At 41.5% G+C, this 25,168-nt stretch overlaps 1 protein-coding gene across 1 annotated transcript; it reads left to right on the top strand.

Moving 5' to 3' along the window:
* LOC128698092 (hemocyte protein-glutamine gamma-glutamyltransferase) lies at positions 1-24,424 on the top strand. Its single transcript, XM_053790196.2, has 15 exons — positions 1-120; positions 6,256-6,370; positions 6,970-7,117; positions 7,750-7,913; positions 8,812-9,003; positions 12,059-12,194; positions 12,537-12,763; positions 13,118-13,322; positions 13,736-13,845; positions 14,139-14,280; positions 18,371-18,536; positions 19,636-19,816; positions 21,029-21,165; positions 21,878-22,115; positions 22,348-24,424. Exons 2-15 carry the CDS (start codon positions 6,257-6,259, stop codon positions 22,624-22,626), a joined length of 2,439 nt encoding a protein of 812 aa, XP_053646171.1. The 5' UTR covers positions 1-120; position 6,256; the 3' UTR covers positions 22,627-24,424.
* Positions 24,425-25,168: the final 744 nt, after the last annotated feature.

Raw genomic sequence — 25,168 nt, 5'->3', positions numbered from 1 at the left:
CCGGAACATCGTGTATATAACCCAAGCCGGATTTGTTGAGGTGCCTACGTAGCCAAGTGCCTTCACCACCCAACCCACACTCCATCGTCCGTCGCTGGCAAACGCACCTCTGGTCATCAGGTGAGGAAAACTTGCAACAGTCGAGTCTAGGAGAGGACTCGAACCTTGTGACAACTTAGTGATTAATGGAGATGTAAACACACACTAAGAAGAAACTTAAGTGAACGTATTAAACCACACTGACGATGCTAACTTCACGGAGTGGTTTAGTCTACGCAAGAACATCGCAATGACTCAACCGAAGTGTGCACAGAATGTTTGTTAACAAGTCAAGTGAAGTTGTCAGTTGTGTCCCAGTTGCTGAAGTTCATTTTAAACATTTCAAACTTTCCGAAAAATGTAGGCAAAGATTAGTAATGTTCCCTAACAGTCCGTAACTTTCTCAACGTAACCTCAGTTATTTCCATCATTTTTTATATGTACGTAAGTGGTGACGGTTTCTTCGCCAGGAAAAACGACAATCATCTCCAACTGTACGGGTTTAGCGCTTGCTTTCGAATATAATAATAACTGTAATTTCCTGGCTTGGGTGTTTGTCAAATGACCCGAAACAGTTTAAAGCCTAGCCCGAGCTAGAGGTGGAGAGCCTAGCCAGGGCTAGAGGTGGAGAGCCTAGCCCGAGCTAGAGGTGGCGAGCCTAGCCAGAGCTAGAGGTGGCGAGCCTAGCCAGAGCTAGAGGTGGAGAGCCTAGCCCGAGCTAGAGGTGGCGAGCCTAGCCAGAGCTAGAGGTGGCGAGCCTAGCCAGAGCTAGAGGTGGAGAGCCTAGCCAGAGCTAGAGGTGGCGAGCCTAGCCAGAGCTAGAGGTGGAGAGCCTAGCCAGAGCTAGAGGTGGAGAGCCTAGCCAGAGCTAGAGGTGGAGAGCCTAGTCCGAGCTAGACTATTCCCCTTGTTTCAAATTTGGGGTATTTTAAACTGCCGCAGTTATGGGTATCCTAAACGTAACCATGCATCACCTAGGAATCTTTGGATAAAGACACAAATGCAATATGATGCGATCCTTTATTGACAACGTTTCGCCCATACAGTTTGTTTTATCAAGTCTTTATCCATGGTGTCGGTATTTTATACCATTTTTTCCACCTGGAAGGCTTCGTTATGAAGGCTTTTAGCCAGCTATTACTTATCAGTCCGATAAAGATGGTGGAAGACGTGAAGCAGCTAAGAATGAAAGGACCCTCTTGTAGGCCTACTAACCCATGATAGGCAGAGTTTAACTAAGCCTAGACATTTTTCGCATTCACTTTGACTAAGATCTTCATTGTTTAGCTTATAAGTGCCATAGTTATTTCCTTTTCTTAGTATTAGATCCTTACCTTGTCCACAATGAACTGCATCTGCCATTTCTCTAACCACAATATCAATCCATCCTAATCATCCTGTAGCCTTCTAGTGTCTACGCCAGAAATCATTTGACGACCTGCATAGTGTCATCGGCAGACTTACGTATGTCACTGTTTATTCCCTTATCAATGTTGTTTATGTAGAATGTGAACAACACAGGTCCCAACATTGACCCTTGTGGCACACCACTTGTTACCGGTTCCCATTATGATTTTTCCCAATTATTGCTAGCACTGTTGTCTATCGGTCAGTCATGCCTTGACCTGGTATAATTTATCGTATTCCATGTGCCTCTTCTGTCTTAATCAGTCTGCAGTGTTGTAGCGTTATCAAATACATTACTGAAGTCCATATACACTATACTGTATTCTAGAACTATCTCGGTCTACCGCCTCGAATATCTTAACGAAAAAGATTAATAAATTTGTAAGGCGAGAACGCCGCTGAGATTCATTGATCAAATTATATCACTTTGATCAAATTATATCACTTAAAGTGGCTTCGAATTGCATCTGCAATAATTGGTTCCATCGACTTTCCCACAATTAAGGTTAGGTTGACTGACCTATAATTTGAAGCGTTGTAAATGGGTATCATATTTGTCAATTTCCATATATCCAGTAAGATGTCTGTTTGTAGTGATATTTCGAAGTTCATCCCTGCATTCCTTTAGAACCTTGAAAACAGCTCATCAGGGCTTAGTGACTTGTTTATCTTCAATCTATCTAGTTGTTTGAGAACCATGTCACTAGTGACCTTGATATTGCATAATTCATTCTCGTCTTGACAAGTATCATTATTGATTTTGGGGATTTAGTTTACTTCTTTCGTGTAAAAACAGAAATAAGTACTGAAAACGAAGCACATTTCTTGCTAAGAGTAAGCTGACCTGACTTACATTTAAGCGAGCCAATTTTTCCTTAATCTTTTTCCCATATACATGAAAGAAACCCTTAGTATTGGGACTGACTGCCTCGCAACCTTAATTTCATATTCTTTTAGCTTTCCTTATTTCATTCTTGACTTCTCTCTTAAATTGAATATATTATTCAATAAGGGGACCCTTATATTTTTTTGATTCGCCTGTAAATACCTTTCCTTGTTTGAGTCTATTGTTTATCCCTTTAGGGTCATTCATATTTGATCTAAATTCACTGTTAATAACAAACGCAGGTTGGTCAGCTTGCACAATACATATTGGCAGCTATCACCACCTTTTATCCGGTCTCCCTCAAAATAGTTCCTAGTCAGGTTACCCCGGTGTACACTTCTTAAGTAATCCTTTAATCACATATAATCTGCAGCGGGAAAACTGCGGACTTTAACTTTGTTATCTCGATTAAGGTGATTCCATGAGATATTTTAACTAAGTGATTTATGATCACTTCCTCCCAGCTCTTCATTAACCTCAAGATCATTTATCAGAGAATTTTTGTCACAATCAAGTCCAGCAGAATTTGGCTCAAGTTAAAATATCACATTAAAACTGCATTTTCTTATGTAGATATCGTGGCAGTTTCACCCCATAGTTTACCATGGTCACTTTCTAAGTTTGAGGGTCTCCACATAACACCTTCAAGAAACTGCAACCAAACAGATTCCATGTCTGTTCTGTTGCATCAGACCTTTATATCAGGTCTGATGCAACAGTTTAAATTGTCCCTAACATATATATAGCAACTGCGCCTCCTTTCGTGTTGACTCTGCCAGTATGGAATAATTTATGCCCCTGTGTGTGTGTGGCCTTCGTCAGGTATGCCTCCCTTTTTTCAGACTGAACTTTGTTTCGGTTATTGTAATAACATCCAGGCTTCCTACACATATAATTAGTTTGTCTATTTAATTTATCTATTCTGCTTCGGTTATTTGCATAGTAGATACTAAGGAAGTTTTTGGTTTTTGAGATCAGTCCCTCAGCCTTGATTGGATTCTATCAAGGCTGAGGGACTGATCACCTGGAACTACTTCACGTCTTCCACCGTTTTCAGTAATTATTCTCTGCATTGGACTGATAAAGCAATGCTTGGCGAAACGTCTCCATAACAGAGATACTCAAGTGTTGTCTTATTCATCTGCCTCAAATTCTCTTGGAAAAGAAAATAACTGAGACGAGGTACGTAAAATTTGCACCAGACCTTTCTGAATCACTCAGTAAAACCTTATCTTAGTATTTTTTTAAACTTTATTTTTATTTTCGTGAATTACTAGAATTTTATTTTTACTCCGCACATCAGGAAAAAAAACGACAAATTTATATTCTTGCTACAGAAGTTTAAAACTTTTATTTTCCTCTATTAAAGTATCAGTAGAAATTATAAACGATTCTTTTTCAAAATAACATCGATGAATGACTCTTAAGGGTTTAGCCTTTTTTTTGGTGACTTGATTAGTGGAACTTAAAGCCTAATAAACTCCAGGAAGATCATTGATGTCATCTGTTCACCATCAGACATGAATATTTTAATCCTTAAATTAAGGATTAAAGCGCTCACGGTGTATATATATATTTTTTTTTTTTTTCATAAATTTTATAAATTTTCATAATCTGCGTTTTCCTTCATATTTTTTAGGCTATGCATGTAAAAAAAAAAAATTTTAGGACATGGGCTAGTTCATACCAAGGTAGGATGACCTAAACACGAAAACATAACATTTGTTTTAATGTTTAGTAAATACATGTAAATAAAAGGTGTTACCAGCCCCTTCGTCCCAGCATTATAATAGTCTTCTGTAGTCCGCTTGGCTACGGGGAAGCGATTCTAACCCTCTTCCAAAGGTGAATTGAAAGTAAACATGGATAAAAGTTATTAAGAAATACACAGAAGAAAAGTATATACCGAATGTAATTAGAAGTTTGCAAAATCTACTTTCCATCGTACACAAGGAGAGATCGAACCATACCATGGATGGGGTTAGAACCCGCGATCAGAGTCATTACGATTTCGTGAGTCGAGTAGGGATCAGTTCACACTCGATGATGTAGAGGAAGTAGTTCTCTGGCACAGCATGTTTATCGACGAGAGATGTATGTCTCTCAGTGTATATAGTACACTGAGAATTTGCTTTAACGCCTATTTTAGTAAGTAAAGTATTTTTGACTGGTAGCTAATAGTGACTTTATGTGGTTAATAGACTCTAAATCCCATTAACCAGCCAACCATATAAACAATAATTAGAGGTCAACGAGGGTCATTAGTTATTTAAAAAAAATCACAATAGAACTTTCAGAAAAGGTGTTCATTTTATTCATATATTTAGTATTATTTGTAAAATGAAGGACGCCAGAGCGGCTGTAAATCTAAAATACCTTGACTGTCCAAAGGTTCTTGATAAGGTTCGTCATCTAAGACATATTCGGAAAATAGAGAAGCATGGTATAGACGGAATAAACACCTAGAGATGCATGTCTAAGTGTATATATACTGAGAATTTACTTTAATCCCCACTCCGGGGATTAATGTATCCTGGTGATGAGCAGGTTACATGAAGGCTTAATAACCCTCATGTAGTTGATAGGATTTAAAACCAATTAACCAACCCACCTTTTGACGGATAGCCAGAGAATTTATCTTTAGGATGGACGTAATTGTATCATCTTATCTTACGGAGTTATTTTTACGCGTACATGGGGGATTAAAGCCTAGTTTGGGTAAGCAACGGCTGATGAAACAGTAAGCGAGTCACCATATAATTAAGACTTCTGCCAGGAGACACTGTTATTTCCTATCAAATTACCACCACTAAAGCCTGATGTGTAATAGGATAACCTGAATACTGATAAATAAGGCATTAGTGCAACACCTGAGTTTCTGTGATCAGGGACGTATCGCTAGCCGGTATCTTTACCAATTCTATATATCAGTCAGTATTTGAAGGTGTTGAAACAAGAGACAGTAGAAGACGAGGTAATCAGTCCCTCAGCCTAGATGGAGGTGTTCACCACCGTAGTCTCGCTGAGTCAAGATTATTCTTGATTGATAAATTACCTCCATAACTTCCTTAACCTAATGAATATTCTTTTTTACCCTGTTCCTCGCCCAGTTTGTCTCTATAACATATCGTAATGTTTATGTGAGTCAATAAAGTCAGCTCACTGTTATTGTAACTGATCCCATTTTTTCTCGTAAATATCTCAGCGATACAGTGATGTCGTTGCTAGCGGAATGAAGTGTGCAAGACAGGTATACAATACCGACAAGATGAAAGTTAAGACACATGTGCAACATCTGGTTATCTTTATTGTAGACGTTTCGCCATCCAGTGGCTTTATCAATACAGATTCTATGACATAGAAGACAGTAGAGCTATATACAAAAGATGAGGTAATCAGTCCCTCAGCCTTGGAGTTGGTGTTGAGAGCACCGTAATGGTTATATTTTAAAATATAAAAAAAAAAAATGGTTATATTTGGCGGGAGGGGGGGGGGGAAATTGCGTCAAAAGTTTCCGCCTTCACAGGTATATAACTCTGGTATAACTGGGTGTATATGGTGTGTGGTATTAGGCTGTCACAACACTTTTGTCTGTTGTACTCATTTTTGTAAGGGTGAATTGGGAATTTGTGATTTACCTCATTTGTGTACCTTAATATAATTTCCACCTTGTATTGTAATGTTTTAAATAAAATATAAAAAAAAAAAGTTGTAGAGATTCTGGAGCACAGGCAAGGAGACTGGCGCTTATATAGGTGTTAGTAGATGGGTTAGTTGTAGTAGCCGTGAAGGTCATGTTGGAGTGCAATCCTGCAGCCATTACGTGCCTTTGCATTCGTTTAAGAAATGCTCGTAGGTTTTATTATGTACCCCATATAGCAAAACTGTCTTCTGAATGTTGGAATTTTTTTTTTTCATTGCAGGATGCATCCGCTGAGTAGCAAGACGAGTCAGCAGCAGCAACAGCAGCAGCAGCAGCAGTTGCCACCCCCTGTGCCGCCCTTCTCTCTCCCACGGCCCTCCTACCCGCCTAGTTATGTTAGTGCCTCCCACACACTCAGTGCTTCCCTCCCTTCTCTCTCCCACGGCCCTCCTACCCACCCAGTCATGTTATTGCCTCCCACACACTCAGTGCTACCCGCCCTTCTCTCTCCCACGGCCCTCCTACCCGCCCAGTCATGTTAGTGCCTCCCATTCATACTCGGTGCTACCCCCCCTTCTCTGTATACAGTACCTGAGCAGCTGGGTTGTAGTTCCTACGCTGGACTACGGGCACCAGTAGCCTGGCTGATCAGGCTAGCAACCAGGAGGCCTGGTCTGGGACCGGGCTGATACAGTGATTCCCGGAAGCGACTACAGATAGCCTATAAGTGGAGAGACGGACAAGCCTGGGCGTAAAGACCACAGCAGACCTGGTCGTTAAGTGTGGTCTTAACGTAATCGTCAAGACTATATCGTACCTAGTGTTCATGGTCCACTACGACACTAGACCTGGTCAAGACCACAGTGGGGAGGGGGAGGGAGCAATTATAATCTTATAATGTACTGTATTTGAAAAAAATAATGACAAAACTTAAATAATGCCTCTGAAGTCCCCTAACACACACACACACTCACGTTCAACGTTTCACTTTCAGGAGCATGAATATGAGGATGAGTGGAGGTACGGGCGTGGGCGTCAGAGGCACTACGCCCGTGACGCAGCAATGCGGGCGTACTACGATATCTGGCGACGACGATACAACGAGATGCCTGCAGATCCAGCTCAAAACTACGCCTCCCAGTGTAAGCACCATCTGAGAGGTGTTAGGAAGGTTTAAGTTAACTCAGAACAAGTGGAGAGTGAGCTGTAGAGCTTCAGGATTCCAGGGATTTATATAAGAGGATTAAAACCCTTTAAATATTATTTTATGTACGATAAAGCACCAAAGCCGAGAGGATCATACGGCGCCTGAGAAACGGAAGGGGTTTGAACAGAGTACCTATTTAGTATCATAGGAAAGCTTTAAAAAACAAACACAAGGTTAAGTAACTTAAGGCTCAGATTCAGGTTGGGATTTGAACGCAGAGACAACCAGGGACTCGAGAGCGACCTGACTCTCTGCGTGAATGAAAGTTATAGGCAGAGTACCTCCTAACTACTAAATTGTATCTATACCTGGCGTGCTCTCCGCATATCTCGTTACCCTGTCTTTTGTTATGTGCCTTCCCTCTGTATTCTATGTTTTCTTTTAGGTGAATGCCTAGCCATGCTAGGTGTTCTAGTGGTACACTCTGTAATCATTATTTTACTACATGTAAACCACACAATAACCAAATTCTGTAAACTCAGCATTGTAATACTTATAGAGAATAAACTTTGAATAAGTAAACATACCACTCAGTGGACATACTTACCTGCTGACTATCTCCCGTAGCCCACTACACTGGCGTCCCAGCTGATATCCTGAGGGTGGAACACGTTGATTTCCGACCCCAGGAGAACGCCAAGGACCACCGCACCTTCCAGTATGAACTCGTCCAGGACTTCGATCGTCCCAGCCCCGTCTACCGCAGGGGTCAAGCCTTCCACCTCTCCTTGGTAAGGAGACTTACTGTTGCTGCTAGTTCTGCATTTCCTCCTTTCCCTACACACTGGAGCATGAGTTAAAGTGTGCTGGAGAGGCGCTGGCACCATAGGCGGAATGAGGAGTCAAGAATAAACTATGGAAATAATGGTTTCAATAGGGGAGTTTGGAACAAGGATTCCAACCCTAATGTTTTCACATAGTTTAATTTTTATTCGTGAACCAAGACGAGCTGAAGTCTCACGCCAGGACGGTTGAAAGACACTCATCTACAGATCAGGACATTTCAGCACTAAAATTTCTATCTTTAATAATTGAATATTAAGATTAATAAGAGCCTGTAGGGATCTGCCTAAGGATTGATAGTAGAAGCTTGTATTGATTCCAGTGTTATGATTGCTGCCTAGGACTTGGAAATATCTTTGAGTATTAATATTTCTTTTAAGAATGCAATGGTGTTTTGAGTTCACGTTGGGATGACAACTAAAGTCATTAAGGTTACAACGTATCAATATTAATGTTTCTTGTGTGGTCGTCGTGTTCGGCTTCTGGCCACATCTTCGACTTTAATTTTGAATATCCTTTTGTGTTTTGTCTGTTCTACCTCCCTTTATCATGTAAGAAAATCTCTTCCTGTTATCCTTCTTCCTGTGATCTCACTCTTTCTCTGGTTCCTTCTATATCTCCTCTTCTCTCCCCGTCTCCCCACCACACGTATCTTCTCTTCCTCCGTCTCCCCACTTCATTCTCTATCCTCTTACTCCCAGATCTCCTCGTCTCCCTACCTCACTCTCCTCCTCTCCACCCCCTTCCTCCTAGTCTCCCCACCCCACTCTCCTCTTCTCCATCCATTTCCTCCCAGTCCTCCTAGTATCCGCACCTCACACATCTCACCAGCATCTCCTCCAACAGGTGACTCGCGAGAGGGAGTTTGACTGCACCAGGGACCACCTCTACCTCAACTTTTACTTCGGACCACAACCATCAGTGCCCAAGAGGACGAGGGTAGTGCTGCCTGTTACCATCCAGAAGGAGTTCACACGAACCCCTCAGAAGTGGGACGTCCGTATCCAGGCGCAGGAGGGGAACACCCTCACACTACAGGTGGGTAGAAGGAAGAGGAGGGAAACACCCTCACACTACAGGTGGGTAGAGGGGAGAGGAGAGGAACACCCTCACACTACAGGTCGGTAGAAGGAAGAGGAGGGAAACACCCTCACACTACAGGTGGGTAGAAGGAAGAGGAGGGAAACACCCTCACTCTACAGGTGGGTAGAGGGGAGAGGAGGGGAACAGCCTCACACTACAAATGAGGGAAAGAAGAGAAGACAAGACAGACAAACACAGGAAAACAATTCTCCCAGACTGCAACACAAGATGAAAGAAAGAGCAACAAGGAAATGAGAAGCGATGAGGAAGAGTAAAAAGAGAAAGATGGAAGCAAGACACCAGGTTGAGAGGAACTGACTCTGAGGCTTCACTATAGAGGACAGAAACAGCGAAGCGCATAACTGAAACAAATGAATATAGATCTGTGTAAAGAGGAGAGGTGAATGAGGAAGGAAGATAGTAGAGGTGAATGAGGAAGGAAGATAGCAGAGGTGAGTGAGGAAGTAAGATAGTAGTGGTGAATGAGGAAGGAAGATAGCAAAGGTGAGTGAGGAAGATAGTAGAGGTAAGTGAGGTAGTAAGATAGTAGATGTGAGTGAGGCAGTAAGATAGTAGATGTGAGTGAGGCAGTAAGATAGTAGATGTGAGTGAGGCAGTAAGATAGTAGAGGTAAGTGAGGTAGTAAGATAGTAGATGTGAGTGAGGCAGTAAGATAGTAGATGTGAGTGAGGCAGTAAGATAGTAGATGTGAGTGAGGCAGTAAGATAGTAGAGGTAAGTGAGGTAGTAAGATAGTAGATGTGAGTGAGGCAGTAAGATAGTAGATGTGAGTGAGGCAGTAAGATAGTAGATGTGAGTGAGGCAGTAAGATAGTAGATGTGAGTGAGGCAGTAAGATAGTAGATGTGAGTGAGGCAGTAAGATAGTAGATGTGAGTGAGGCAGTAAGATAGTAGATGTGAGTGAGGCAGTAAGATAGTAGATGTGAGTGAGGCAGTAAGATAGTAGATGTGAGTGAGGCAGTAAGATAGTAGATGTGAGTGAGGCAGTAAGATAGTAGATGTGAGTGAGGCAGTAAGATAGTAGAGGTAAGTGAGGTAGTAAGATAGTAGATGTGAGTGAGGCAGTAAGATAGTAGATGTGAGTGAGGCAGTAAGATAGTAGATGTGAGTGAGGCAGTAAGATAGTAGATGTGAGTGAGGCAGTAAGATAGTAGAGGTGAGTGAGGCAGTAAGATAGTAGATGTGAGTGAGGCAGTAAGATAGTAGAGGTGAGTGAGGCAGTAAGATAGTAGATGTGAGTGAGGCAGTAAGATAGTAGATGTGAGTGAGGCAGTAAGATAGATGTGAGTGAGGCAGTAAGATAGTAGAGGTGAGTGAGGAAGTAAGTGTACTTCATAAATATGTTTGTGTGGTGTTTTGTTATATATAGGGTGAACTGCTAAACCCGTAGGGATCACACAGTACCTGGAGAATAAAAGGCAATCTGATTTGATTAGAGGAGGTGAAGGGTAACTGCAATTCTGTGGATCAAGAACCCTGTGTCAGGATCAGGGTGGTGTGTGTGTGTGTGTACTCATCTAATTGTGGTTGCAGGGATCGATTCATAGCTCCCGGCCCCGCCTCTTCACTGGATGCTACTAGGTCCTCTAAATGCTCCATGAGCTTTCTCATATCTCTTCTTAAATCTATGTATGGATCCTGCCACACACATACACACACACACACACCCGTATGTGTGTGTGTGTGTGTGTGTGTGTGTGTGTGTGTGTGTGTGCGTGTGTGTGTGTGAACGCACACTACCAGCTGACGCAACATCTTGCGTCACCTCTTAGAGTCGCACGTAATATCACGTCTGAATAAGTAACTTTTTGTGACCTTATTGTCCCGGTTAAGTCGGATCATCCCACTAATTACGTTAATTAGGGTTTCTCGAACTTATTAGTGTGTAATGCCATACATTGATGCTAATTTTAACCAGTAATCTTACTTAATGTGACCCCCGTTCACCAGCACCGTTGTTATGATGTGTTGGTCTTAAACTTTATGTTGTGTTGGTCTTGAACTTTGTTATGTAGTGTTGGTCTTAAACTTTGTTTGTTGTGTTGGTCTTAAACTTTGTTTGTTGTGTTGGTCTTAAACTTTATGTTGTGTTGGTCTTAAACTTTATGTTGTGTTGGTCTTGAACTTTATGTTGTGTTGGTCTTAAACTTTATGTTGTGTTGGTCTTGAACTTTATGTTGTGTTGGTCTTAAACTTTATGTTGTGTTGGTCTTAAACTTTGTTATGTTGTGTTGGTCTTAAACTTTATGTTGTGTTGGTCTTAAACTTTGTTATGTTGTGTTGGTCTTAAACTTTGTTATGTTGTGTTGGTCTTCAACTTGGTTGTGTTGTATTGGTCTTAAACTTTGTTATGTTGTGTTGGTCTTAAACTTTGTTATGTTGTGTTGGTCTTAAACTTTGTTATGTTGTGTTGGTCTTAAACTTTGTTATGTTGTGTTGGTCTTGAACTTTGTTATGTTGTGTTGGTCTTAAACTTTGTTATGTTGTGTTGGTCTTAAACTTTGTTATGTTGTGTTGGTCTTGAACTTTGTTATGTTGTGTTGGTCTTAAACTTTGTTATGTTGTGTTGGTCTTAAACTTTGTTATGTTGTGTTGGTCTTAAACTTTGTTATGTTGTGTTGGTCTTAAACTTTGTTATGTTGTGTTGGTCTTAAACTTTCTTATGTTGTGTTGGTCTTAAACTTGGCTGTGATGTGTTGGTCTTAAGAGTCCACATTAGTAATATCACTTAACAAAGAAACCATTTTTTCCGGTTTGTATTGATAAATGGCGTTGATACTTTGAACTTTCCCCTCGATATATATTTTGTCAGAACCAAATTATACTCGTAGATGTTATACAATCGCTTGATCTTGATCGCCTTCTAGCCAGTTGGAAGATTTTGTTTTCTGATGAACCTGACCTTTGATGGCCTGAATTGTCCCCATCCAAACCCTGGCCTTTTATTTCTTGACCTGTAGTGACTTGGCTTGACTTCCTCTTCCTGGCAGGTACACATCCCCGCGACCTGCCAGGTGGGAGTGTGGCGTTGTGTGGTGGAGACGGCAACCAAGAACTACCCGAGGAACAGGACTCAGTACCGCGCTCCTGAGGACGTTTTCGTCATCTTCAACCCCTTCTCTAGAGGTCAGTCTTACTGAAGTTTTTCACTGAGGGTTAGGTTAGGTAAGGTTCGTCAGGAAACACTTGTCCTGTTTCCTGACAAACCTAACATAATCTATGTGTAGTGTATATGAGAAACAGTCACCTGGTCTATAAAGGAGCAGCAGCCACCACCACCATCTCTCACACCCTCCCTCACCACCACCATCTCTCACACACTTCCCTCACCACCACCATCTCTCACACCCTCCCTCACCACTACCATCTCTCACACCCTCCCTCACCTAGTACTACCATCTCTCACACACTCCCTCAACATTACCATCTCCCACACCCTCCCTCACCACCCCCTTCATTCACCACCAGAGGACGCAGTGTACTTGGAGAACGAGGCTCAGCGTACTGAGTATGTGATGACCGAGAGCGGCAAGGTGTACCGTGGAGGTTCCCGCAACACTCAAGGACGACCTTGGGTCTTCGGTCAGTTCGATGACTGCGTCCTGCCTGCTGCTTGTCTCCTGCTCGAGATGTCTGGCCTCACGCACACTGAGAGAGGCAACCCTGTCAAGGTGGCCAAGGCTCTAAGTTCCATGGTTAGTACAACCTCGTTAAGGTTTGGGCTACTTTAGAAACATAAATATAGAAATAAAGTTATGAATAAGTAAACTGCGCATAACTTGAAGAACTGAAAGGGGAAATAAAGAAACTTACTGCTTTTTTCAATTCATATTTTAAATTTTATATTTTTGTCACATTTTAGTCCAAGTCCGTAAAATTTAAAGTAAAGTTCAAAACCTGAATGTAAAAAAATATGAAGTTAACTTTCTTGCTTGGCAGTTAAAAATTCTGTAATTTTTAGCTTTCTGAGATGACATGAAATAATCAACAGTATGAGTGATCTACAGAGCCTGACCAATATCAGCAACACTCGCCTCTCCCTCCAACAGATCCAGGCGTCTCGTAGGCGTCGAGACCACGATGATGAGAACTGGGAAGGACTCTTGGAGCCCCACTACGAGGACGAGTACCGTGGGGGCCAGAACCCCCACCTGTGGACCGGCTCCGTCAAGATCATCCAAGAGTTCCTCTTGAACGGTGCCACCCCCGTCAAGTACGGTCACTGCTGGGTGATGGCTTGCCTCATGACGACGGGTGAGTGGGGAACAGGGAAAGGGAGGGAGGCTGGAGAGAGAAAGGGTGTAAATGAGAGAGTAATAGGAAGGGTAGTGACAGAGAATAAGGAGCGACGGAGCGAGTGGGAAGGTGCGCAAGCAAATGCCATGAAAAATAGGCTTTGTGTTCTCTTTAATTGTTAAATATCATTTGTAGTGACATTTTCTCTTGTGTTGATCAATTCGGATATTTGTTAATAGAAGAGCTTTTGCAGGGTTCTCTTACGTCCACGATACTACTACTAACACATTCGCACTCTACGGCCAACACCGACACGCTCTATCCACCACACACTCCACTACCCACGCATGCACTCAAAGTCAACACGCCCACAGTATAACGCTGATTTCCACACAACCATGGCAATGGACTAATCCTTGCAACGCCCACAGTGTGCCGTGCCCTGGGTTTGCCTGCCCGACCCACTACCGCCCTCACCGCCGCCCATGAGACACAAGAAACACTCACCATCGACCGATACATCGACCGCTTTGGTGACCTGGTAAGTTGATCAAATAGAGGGATATAGTGGTCTGGAATGACCTGCGCAGTGAAGTTGGCAAGGATACTCTTGAAAGAAATAGGTAACACTAAAAGGGATAAAGATGTGAATTTGACTTTGTCTCTTTGGAAAGAAAGATCAAAGGGATGCAGTTCTACTGGATGGGTTAGCGCAGTGAATTACCTAGAATGGTAAAATTGAAATTTGATATGGGGTGGGGGTGAAGAGGAGGAGAGATCAGATAACTTGTGAAACTTGACTTCGAAGTGGGGCTGAGTTATTACTTCTGGCAGATCGAGCGGGGTCCTGGACGCGACCAGCCAGACTCTCTGTGGGCCTTCCATACCTGGTGCGATGTTTGGATGTCTCGTCCAGATCTTCCCTCAGGCTATTCTGGATGGCAGACGACAGATCCATCTCGCGCCTACCACTTCAGTGAGTACAAGCTGTTTGTGCCTTCCTAACGAGTGCCATCTATCAGTCAACTAGCATAGTTGTGCACTAGGCTCTCCTTTACCTCATTCAGTTTTCTTACTCCCAACAGACTAACGAAATACTTCTAACATAGCTATGGATCATTAGATATAAACTTAAATGTATGGAAACTTGTTATGGTCCCATGTATGTTAGCACTTGTAAGTCTCTTTAAAAAAACGTCGTGATCACTTTCATTCTGATCCTTCGCTCTACCAATAACGTGTGGCACATCTTCAAGCTCTCTGCTAGCGTGACCATCAGCGTCAGGATCGGTCTAGCTACAATCATCTGGACTAGGTACAGCATCCTGATAGATGTGAATTACAGTTATCAGCAATTCGTCGATTAGTTTCCTGAAAACAGTTATTACCTTTGCCTATCGTGCCTAAGAAGCTGATGATACCAGATATATGGGAAAGCCTAAGAAAAAGGTTGGACATAATACCTGCCCACAGGTGTTTTTTTTTTTTATTTTTTTTGCAAAACAAGATTTTCCCACTCAGGTGGTATGCTATCATCTATCTTACTTTCTTTTTTTTATTATTTTACATTTATTGGGATTAAACTTTACAAATGATTTCTTTAGCTATTCTTGCATTTTTTCCCCAAGTGATTCTTCAGTTTCTTCCTGTTTCTGTCATTTTCATCAGCTTCGCAACATCAACAAACAAGTTTTGGGGGAAATCGTTTCCATGTATCATAAACGTCATGGGATCCTAGGATGATCCTGGGTTAACATAGCTCTTAATTTTTTTGCACAACGTGATGCTTCTTACCTGATTACGATTCTGTCTTACATCTGATTATGATTCTGTCTTACATCTGATTATGATTCTGTCTTATATCTTTTAAATACTCTTTAAATAGTTTTTAGTGGTACACACTCTCAAAAACCTAAATAATTAGATGTATTTCGGTCGCTGCACGTTAATGTATGCAACAGGAATAACAGTGCAGGATGTGGCATAAGTTTCTGATGCAGTTAAATATTAGTGTTGAAGATCTGAAGCAAATCAAGAGATATATACAAGTTATCACATGGACGCTATTCCCATTTTTTCATTCAAATGATAAATAAACACAAACAACCCTAAATTAATGCAAACCATCAACTAAGAAGCATTAACTTTGAAGCCAAGCTGAAGAGGCATTCTCTTGTTATCTCCCAGACACCAACATCCTGAAATACACCAGCACATTAAGTTCAAAGCAGATCAGAATTTGCATTATCAATTTATGAGCACTGAAGGTTCAAGCCAGTCCGACGAGTCAGAATTTATCGCAAAAATATCAGTATTTCAATTTCCCCGGTTACTTCTATGAAAAAGAGCAAATTGGGACCTACAAATACCAAAATCAATCCAAACTTTTCTTTACGTACGATTGATCAGCTTGTAAGATTTAGGTAAGAAGTATGAATATTAGAAAGTAATTAAGTACTTTTTTATTTAAACTTTGAGTACATAGCATATTTGTTTTTACAAAGTCCCGAGGATACACACATGTTCTGTATACATAAAAGCACATTATGTAGATTTAACGAAGGATAACCTAAAATTATCACATTGAAACTTAACCTACGATAAAGACGAGGCTTCCTTTGTAACAAACAGTAGTAACAAAGATTACTGACCATAAGAGACATTCGACTGTTATTGCACAGAATCCAACAAAATGCGCACCAACACAGCCTAAACCCCGTGAAACATTTCATTCATTTCATAAAATGAAGTGGACACTAAAGACTGATGCTGTTCAGAATCGTTTTTATTTTAACCAGGGGGAAATCGCAAAACCAGTAGGGGGTCATGTTGCACCTGTGGATTCGATCTATGTCCTTGGATCAAGAGCCACTCACCAGCATAACGGCAAAATAATGCCGAGACTGAAAGTGGCCAAATGGCAGCTACACACTCCATTAACTACACCAGCCTTTGTCAAAGTATAACACATCAGTAATGATGAAACTGAGGCTGATCACAAGTTATATTGTGAAACCAATGTAAGAAATGGTGTATATTAAACTGAGCAGCGGATACCTGCACTTGGCAATTGTTCCAGGAATCTTCACTAAGTTGACCAGGATTAAAAATTTGAAACGAATCGGACGAGGCTTTGCCGCCTTGCGAGCAAAATAAAAACGAAAGGCTTTAGGAACCCCCCAAAAAAAATGGGAAAACAGTTCTTGCAACCACTTAAATTTAGTTCCTCTTGCGAGGATACCTAATACACTCTCCATCAACCACGTCAATATCTTACTGTTTGATCTGTCAGTCTCGTAAAATTTTGATAGCTTCATTAGATTCTACAAATTCCTTTCTGTTATGCCATCATTTGCATCACCTGGCATGGTAGGGATGCTGACCTGAAGGTTAAGGCTTCTGGGCTGTTGCCATCCTTGATGAATAATACCAAGCAGACTGTCTTTCTTTTGTTCGATACTTAAGGCGCACGGAATAGGAGAAACTTTTTCCTGGGTAGAGGCATGGTTGACAAATAGGCAGCAGAGGGTTTGCATAATGAGAAGAAATCAGAATGGGGGCACGTCACAAGCGGTGTTCCACAGGGGTCAGTGTTGGGCCCCTTTTTGTTAACAGTTTACATAAACGACATAGATAAGCGACATAAGGAAATTTGCTGATAACACCAAAATTGGCCGTCCAATTCATTCATTCTAATGAGGACATTAGAGCACTCCAGGATGATTTGAATAGACTGATGCAATGGTCGGAGAAGTGGCAGATGCAGTTTAATATAGACACATGCAAAGTTTTAAATGTTGGACAGGAAAATAACCATGCGACATATAAACTAAATAATGTAGATCTTAATACTACTGATTGCGAAAAGGATTTAGGAGTTCTGGTTAGCAGTAATCTAAAACCAAGACAACAGTGCATTAGTGTTCGCAATACAGCTAACAGAATTCTTGGCTTCATATCTAGAAGTATAAATAATAGAAGTCCTCAGGTTGTTCTTCAACTCTATATATCCTTGGTTAGGCCTCATTTAGACTATGCTGCTCAGTTCTGGTCACCATATTACAGAATGGATATAAATGCTCTGGAGAACGTGCAGAGGAGGATGACAAAGATGATCCCATGTATCAGAAATCTTCCCTATGAGGATAGACTGAGGGCCCTGAATCTGCACTCACTCGAAAGGCGTAGAATTAGGGGGGATATTATCGAGGTGTATAAATGGAAAACAGGAATAAATAAAGGGGATGTAAATAGCGTGCTGAAAAATTCCAGCCAAGACAGGACTCGCAGCAATGGTTTCGAGTTGGAAAAGCACTGGTTTGGTAATAGAGTTGTGGATGAGTGGAACAAACTCCCAAGTATCGTCATAGAAGCTAAGACGTTGGATAGTTTTAAAAATAGTTTAGATGAATACGTGAGTGGGTGTGAGCTGGACCTGATTAGCTTGTGCTATTAGGTCAGATGAATATGATCCTACCTGACTGGGTTAGGGCATTGGCTTAAGCCAGTAGGAGAATTGGACCTGCCTCGCATGGGCCAGTAGGCCTGCCGCAGTGTTCCTTCTTTCTTATGTTCTTATGTATTACAACGACTCACTCGAGGCTCCGGCTCTCTCATTTAGTATATTCGATGTACTGAATGAGGAAGCTGTTATTTTCCAGGTATTTATTCGTCAGCATTGCTCTTCACACATCCAGTTGCTTGTTTAAGAGATATAAGCCCCCCCCCCCAAAAAAGCACATGTAAAATAGCTTTAGATTGGCGACTCGCAAATCATCTACTGGACATCCAGACCTCGATTTAACATACTTTGAAATTCGAGACAAAAATCTGTTTGATCAATTGATTTCCGTTGCTTACAGAATTGTTCATTATTATTATTATGATGATTACATCCAAACAGTCTCATTTCTATCCACCACAATCACCATGACTGGTTACCTGACTCACGAAATCGTAATGACAGGATTGCAAACAATCCATACCACGGGTGGGGTTGGAACCCTGCTTCTGTTCACTCACCTTCTGACGGTTCAACTTCTCTTCTTATGTCTTCCTTGGTGCAGAGTTCTCCAGTGGGTGTGGTCCCTCCTCGACGGAGGCTGTGAAGAGAGGAGATGTCGGGTTCTCCCAAAGCACCAGCGCCTTCTTCTCTGCCCTCAACACCTTCGTCAGATACTACTACGAGGACGACGAATCCGAGTGGGGCTACACCCCGTATATGCAGCACAGGTGAGTGGAACTGCACCCCTTACGTACAGCAAATGTGAGTGGGCCTACACCCCTTTCATGCATGACGGGTGTGTTGGACTACACATCATACATACAGTACATGTGAGTTGGGCTACACTCTTTACATGCAGCACTAGAGAGCTTCTACTGGGCACTCATGAGTCTTGAGCACACACAGCTTATCTCAAACAAATCGTATAACTCACTCAAGAGGTCAAAGCAGCTTACCGAAACGCCTAGTGTAGATAGCGCTATAAAACAAGATGTATTTCATAACCCAAGTCCCCTGTGCCTAAGCGCACACGATTACAAAAAATCAGAGTGCGACAAGGCAGTTGAATATTAGCTTTGAAGACCTGAAGGAATCAGAAAGAGGCATTCATAAGTCATCATATGGAAACTAATAACCAAATTTCTTCAATAAAAATGGTAAATTTAGACATGCACAGACCAAATCTAATTTGAATCTTTCAGAGGGGATCAAAGAGATGGATATACAAAAATACACAACCACATTAAGCTTGAAACCTCTCAGATATTGAACTGTCGACTTATCAGCATGGAAGGGTTGATGCTAATCAGATGCGAGACTCATACATTATGGCATGAAAGGTAGTATTTCAATTATTCAGATTTTTTACAAAACAAAAGACAAACTGGGACCTACACAGCCCAAAATCAGTAAAAAAATTCGCTAAGTAACACTGACCAGCTTTTAAGAAAGTATGTACAGTAATAAGCCTAGTGTACATAACATACAAATGTTTAAGAATGGTTTTGAAGACAGATTTTATAGACAAATAAAAGAACATGAAGTTAATTTAACCTAGGATAACCTAATCAAGTCACATTGTGACTTATTTCTGATCTAGTGGACTCACTACTACATCTCTCCTATGTTTATCAATAATGATAATCATAATTTTTAAAGGGGTGAACGGGTAAGCCAGTAGAAGGCATCGGTCAGATGACCAAAAGCTCCAGCTGCAGACCAACCTATGACTAAGACCCACGTCAGGAAATTCTTGTCCTGTTTCCTGACAAACCTTACCTAACCTTACCTAACCTTACCTACGTCCCTCCTTCACGCCAATTTCAGGTTGCCTGTGTGTCGCTCCGTCGTGACGAAGGCTGTGGGGCGTCACGATGACGACGGTGACGCAGATTGCGAGGACGTCACCAAGGTGTACCGGGACCTGGAGCGCTCAGAGCCTGAGAGATTCACAGTCTTCAACGCCTGCAGGGGCATGAGGAAAGATCACGTCTACTTCGACTATCAGGTGAGTGAGACGACTCTAATAGAAGCATCAGGAGATAAGATGCATCAGAAAGAGGTCCTCATCAGGAAAAGGTGACGAGAGTTAAAAGAGGGTAGAAATGAGATAAATGAGAGGGAAGTGCAAGAAGGAGATGACGAGTCAAGGAGAGGTGAAGGAAGTGTGCAGTTGAGGTGATCCATCTGAAGTAAACGGAGCAGAGAACTTTAGAGAGCAGAGAAGCAATGATAAAATGGTTTCTCCAAAAAAGTAAATACCTCAACTTTCCACACACGACACCCTCCTTGCACGCCTCTCTCCTTTGCCACTTCCTCGTAAAACAACATTGCCCTACGTCTCCCTCCCTCCCCAAATAATACAGTTCATTCTACTGCCTTGACCCTCCGATCGATCAATTTCCATCTCTCTTTCACTGTATGTAACCTAGCATGTTATTTCTCGCTTGACATTTTAAGCGAATTTATCCATAATTCTGTATTTAGGTTTAATTAGATTTGAATGTAATCTATAAGGAAAACTGAACCAATTATCCTATACCATAATACTAATAAATTCAATAATACACAAAATCAAAATTTTTGAAAGTTCAAATAAAAAACTGAGATCACTGCTAGGTTAGTAATTTGTTAGGTAATTTTGTCAGGAAATAGGACAATTGTTTCCTGACGCGGGTCTTGGTCTTACAATGACCCACCACTGCAGCTTTTGGTCATCTGACCGAGGCCTTCCATTGGCTTATCGGTCCACCCTTAAAAAATTTATATCAATTTTATAATATCAATCCCCGATCACTGCTTGGATTAAATTTTTATATCTTTGAGAGGAAGACCCACTTTTAGACCTTTAACAAAGTAATATGGAACACAAAATTATAACCTTTAAGAGCACACAAGATGGTAAAGTAAAAACTAAACAAAAATTATATACACCTCAGTTATTAAATAATAAAAATGGCAGAAATTCCTAATTGAAGCACATACAAAGTAAACTTTAGGTGAATGCAAAAATTGACAAACACATTATAATGAACAAAACACCAACTAACCCAGAGGATGATACATACGTGTCCCTCCGGAGAACGACCTACAGTACAGTCATTCACACATTCTGGAATAATACGTTCAGGAGAACTTTTAACTCAATCATTAATAGTTACTTCCGTCCCCTTGTCCTCCCATAGCAACACCCTCTAATACCACCAACACCTCCAAACAGGATCAGGGGAGCTACGACGTTGAGTTCGAGTTGCAGGAGCCGAAGCAAGTGAGCGCCGGCCAGAGCATCACCGTTACCCTTCAGGTCCACAACAACACTTCTGAGACTCGCACCGTCCAGGCTAACATCTCCACCAGGTATATCCGCCTTCTTGTGCTACACATCCTCATTTTCCTCTTCTTCCTCTTAAATCTTCGTCAACCTGAGTTTGGCTCTTCCTCCATATTACCAAAGCTAGTGTTTAAATTTATGTATTCCAATTTCCTTTTTCAATTCTGATGTTATTGATAAATATAAAACTAATTATTCTTTAATACTTAATCCGCCTTATAGCTCTCCTTTAGCCCCGCTTCCCCAGCAATAACTGCACTAATTTTTTGCTTAACATTCTCTCTTATACACACCCCTAGTATCATTAAATCAAAAGTATAATACCAGCAAGACACACGGGCAACACCTTTATATTTTCACTGAGAGTCATACACCTGCGCAGCAGGTTCTTCTAATACAGACTTACATATTGTAGCCAGTGGAAGAGAAATGATGAGATGGCGCAACTGAAGATGAGGCCCAATAGTGGAAGTAGGTCATGTCCATAATGTAAGCCAGAGGTTTACCAGTGTTAGATATTCTCAGTACTAAGATCCCATGGTGTTGCTGTGTCTGATAAGTATCATTAGAAATCTAATGATAGTTTCAGAAATGTCTCTCATTAAAGATACTCAGGTGTGGCACAGGTTTTTTAGTCATCAACACACCCCCTAAGTTATCTGTTACCCTAATTCTCAGAGGAATTCATACGTTTTCCGTAAATCACTTTTGTCATCATGGTCGCCCTATCCCTTGCAGGAGCTTTTTCTATACCGGGGTGTTGGGGACGCACCTCAAGAGGGTGACGGGACAGTTCACCCTCGCCGGGGGCCAGAAGGACACTCTCACCCTCAAAGTGGACGCCTCCGAGTACCAGGACCGCCTCGTTGATATGGGCTTCATTAAGATCACCGCTACAGGTCACGTCTCCGAGAACAAACAGTCTTACATCGATGAGTTCGACTTCCAGTTTGAAAAACCCAAGTTAATCATCGAGGTAATGCAGCAAGTAAATTTGTCTTTTTTTTTTTTTTTGACATGTATTTACTCTCGAAATCTTTATTAAAAACACTTCATATGCAAGCCATCATAGCCTGTAGTTTATACACTTAAAAAAGCCACCCCTACTCATGTTGTAAATTTCCTTATATCTTGCTTGCTTATGTGTTCTTGCTTCTTTTCATGCGTACGGCGTCTGACCACACCCTTACCTGTGTATCCCTCTCCAGGTGCCCGAGTGCCAGGTGGGACAGGAGTGCACAGCCACCTTCACCTTCAGCAACCCACTAGACGTGCCTCTCACAGACTGCTTCTTCAGCATGGAGATCGGAGGCGCCTACAGGCCCAGGACCATCAGGGTGAATCGTGAGGTCCGTCCAAGGGAAACCTTCACTTACAGCCAGACCTTCGTGCCTCGCAAGTCTGGTGACCACCGCCTAGTGGCCTCCTTTTCCTCTCACCAGCTCCATGACGTTACGGGGTCCCGCAAGTTAACCATCCGAGACTAGATTTCTCTCTTCTAAACCTCTTCCTTCTTACCCTCCGCCCTTCGTTATGTTGAGACAGATACGTGTGAAACCAAAGCGTGCATTTGGAGGTAGCGAACGCGTAAACTACAGATAAAAAATTATTGAAAGAGCGTGAGAGCACATGTAGAAAATCTCACTGGAATAGGACTTACCTCAAAGAATAAATAAGATCTCTCTAAGGGAAGCAAAATGACAAAAGATAGAACCAGTGCCGCGGGAGAAGTTACTTTTGTGTGGAAGCTGTCCAAACAAACACAAACTAATATAAGAACCACGCTTGAGTTGTGGGGCTGACCAGCGACATGAGGCGTGGTGGGCGAGAGACTAGAAGAATGCCGAGTTATTGAGGGGGGGAGGGAGAAAGAATGCTACATGTGCTCAGGGAAAGCACACGTGTACAATAATAAGGATGAATTTCATCTTCTACTGTTGTGACTCAAGGCAGAATCACTTCCCACAGGCATAACTACTTACTGCTCCTCCTCCGTTTGTGAGCCATGGACGGCTGAATGATATGCTGAGTGAAAGAAATCACTTGTAATTTTACTGTTACTAAATGTTGAACAGTAAAGAAGTATACTATCAACAACCTTCAAATAAAAGGTAACCACGCAGTATTTTTAAGAATATATACTGTTTAAACACCAAATTCACTTCTCCGTAAAGAGTATTGTTACGATTTGCTCGAAGGGGCCTGTGGTTGAAGATTCGAGAAATAATTTAAAATCACCAACACATTCCATAGACCTAAACAACTGCACAGGGAAAGACGATGTTCCATTGTCTGCACTGCATAAGAACAGTGATGAAGACAATAAAGCCACACACTGTACACAAATAACCTGCACATAGGAAACAAGTTAATGGTGTGATTAGTTTATGGCACAAGTCTGACCGAACCGTCAGTCTCGCATGTGCGAGTTATTTGTGTATTGTTGAACTTGCGGTATTGTGCCTTTATATTCTTCAAAATAAAACCATCTTGATATGTGGTGGCTTTACGGTTTCCACTTGCCTGTTGCTATCGGAGGGAGAATGAAACAATCGGTATCCTTGACAGAACCCGAGAATGGTGTCCACAAGCCTCTCACAAGACCCCACTTCTCCGAAATTACAATGAAAACGACAAAGCAAACGTATAAATCACGGTTACCATCGCCATAATTCACAAAGGCGACGACTACACGCAAGTTACTGGATATCTCAATCTTGGTTAGTTTTCTTTTAAAGTACAGCAGCCTCCATGCGTAGAAAATGGTTACTTTCTAGAGCCTCATTAGCTTTTGCAACTAAAAAATAAAAAAAAATGTAAAATGGATCTTGAAAGCTTGGAGATATGGCTATGGGGATGTTCATCTTGTGCTGCTTCTGAAGATGAAACTAAGTACCATAAAACTTAACAGCAACAGAAGTGGCTTCAATACTGTTAGCGTTTTTGTTATTTACTTATTTTCTCGGGCGGTCAGTTTTCAGCGAGTAACCTTCCCATGAGCCCCCATATCTCTGATCAAAGATAACAAAATAATTATGATAAGTCTTGGTGTTTGTGGTATTAACATAATGGTTGTGGGTCGATAGTTTTGAATTATCATCATGAAACTGATTGATGAACTAAAGAAAAATATACGAGCATTTTATTAGCCTGAGAGCACATTTTTTCCCTGGCCTTGAGTTATATATGCTTCTGCTTCACATATCACTGAAGGTGACACCACAATGATCTTCAGATGGTGAAGTGTAAACAGAGACATGCAAATAAAGATCTTCTTCAGCAGTATCCTAGTGTGTATGATTTACCTCTCAGTTGGTTTATTTACATGCAAGTACAAAGAAGACATGAATGTATAACATATTGTGTGTGTGTACGTGCGAAGAAAATAAACATTTCTTTTGATCTATTACTATTCAACATTGTTTGGTAATCTTCAAATATCGTCTACTTGGAAACAATGTTATTACATACAGTCTTTAGGAGAGGGAGGGAGCATTAACCCGTAGGGTTCGTGCAGTAACTGAAGAAATGGTAAGTAATAAGGTTCGATTCAAGGAAGCGAAGGTCTGGGGTGGTGAATAAATGTACTTCTGTTGGAAACTTAATACAACACTATACTTATTGTATATACCCAGAGAGTTATATTAGCAGTGCATGAGCAACACTGCTCAACCTAGTCATGACGACTTCTAATTTACCTCCAATGACTTGAGATCTTGATTTAAAATTATCATTATACATTAATTCGAACTTTGGAAGACTCCACAAAAAGTACTTCTGTTACCACCTGTGTCAGCACTATCTGTGACCTTACTGTTCCTTATTACAAGGGTAATAATTAAAATGGTTAATGGGGGGGAGGCGGTAAACCAGTGGAAAGCCTCGGTCAGATCACCAAAAGCTCCAGTGGCGGGTCATCATATGACTAAAACCCACGTCAGGAAACACTTGTCCTGTTTCCTGACAAATCTTACCTAACCTTACTTTACCACAGCCCCAGAATATCTACTTACGGGTCATCAATATAAT

This window comes from Cherax quadricarinatus, chromosome 58, assembly GCF_038502225.1.
Source record: "Cherax quadricarinatus isolate ZL_2023a chromosome 58, ASM3850222v1, whole genome shotgun sequence".
In the NCBI taxonomy this organism is placed as follows: domain Eukaryota; kingdom Metazoa; phylum Arthropoda; class Malacostraca; order Decapoda; family Parastacidae; genus Cherax; species Cherax quadricarinatus.
Note: the sequence above shows the minus strand (reverse complement) of the source record. Positions and strands in the feature narration are given on the sequence as shown.

Excerpts from the sequence above, each read along its gene's own strand:
- LOC128698092 (XM_053790196.2), top strand. The coding sequence starts at position 6,257 with ATGCATCCGCTGAGTAGCAAGACGAGTCAGCAGCAGCAACAGCAGCAG. Across the intron at positions 6,371-6,969 it reads CCTCCTACCCGCCTAGTTAT|GAGCATGAATATGAGGATGA; the intron begins GTTAGTGCCTCC and ends TTTCACTTTCAG. Across the intron at positions 14,281-18,370 it reads ATCTCGCGCCTACCACTTCA|AGTTCTCCAGTGGGTGTGGT; the intron begins GTGAGTACAAGC and ends TCCTTGGTGCAG.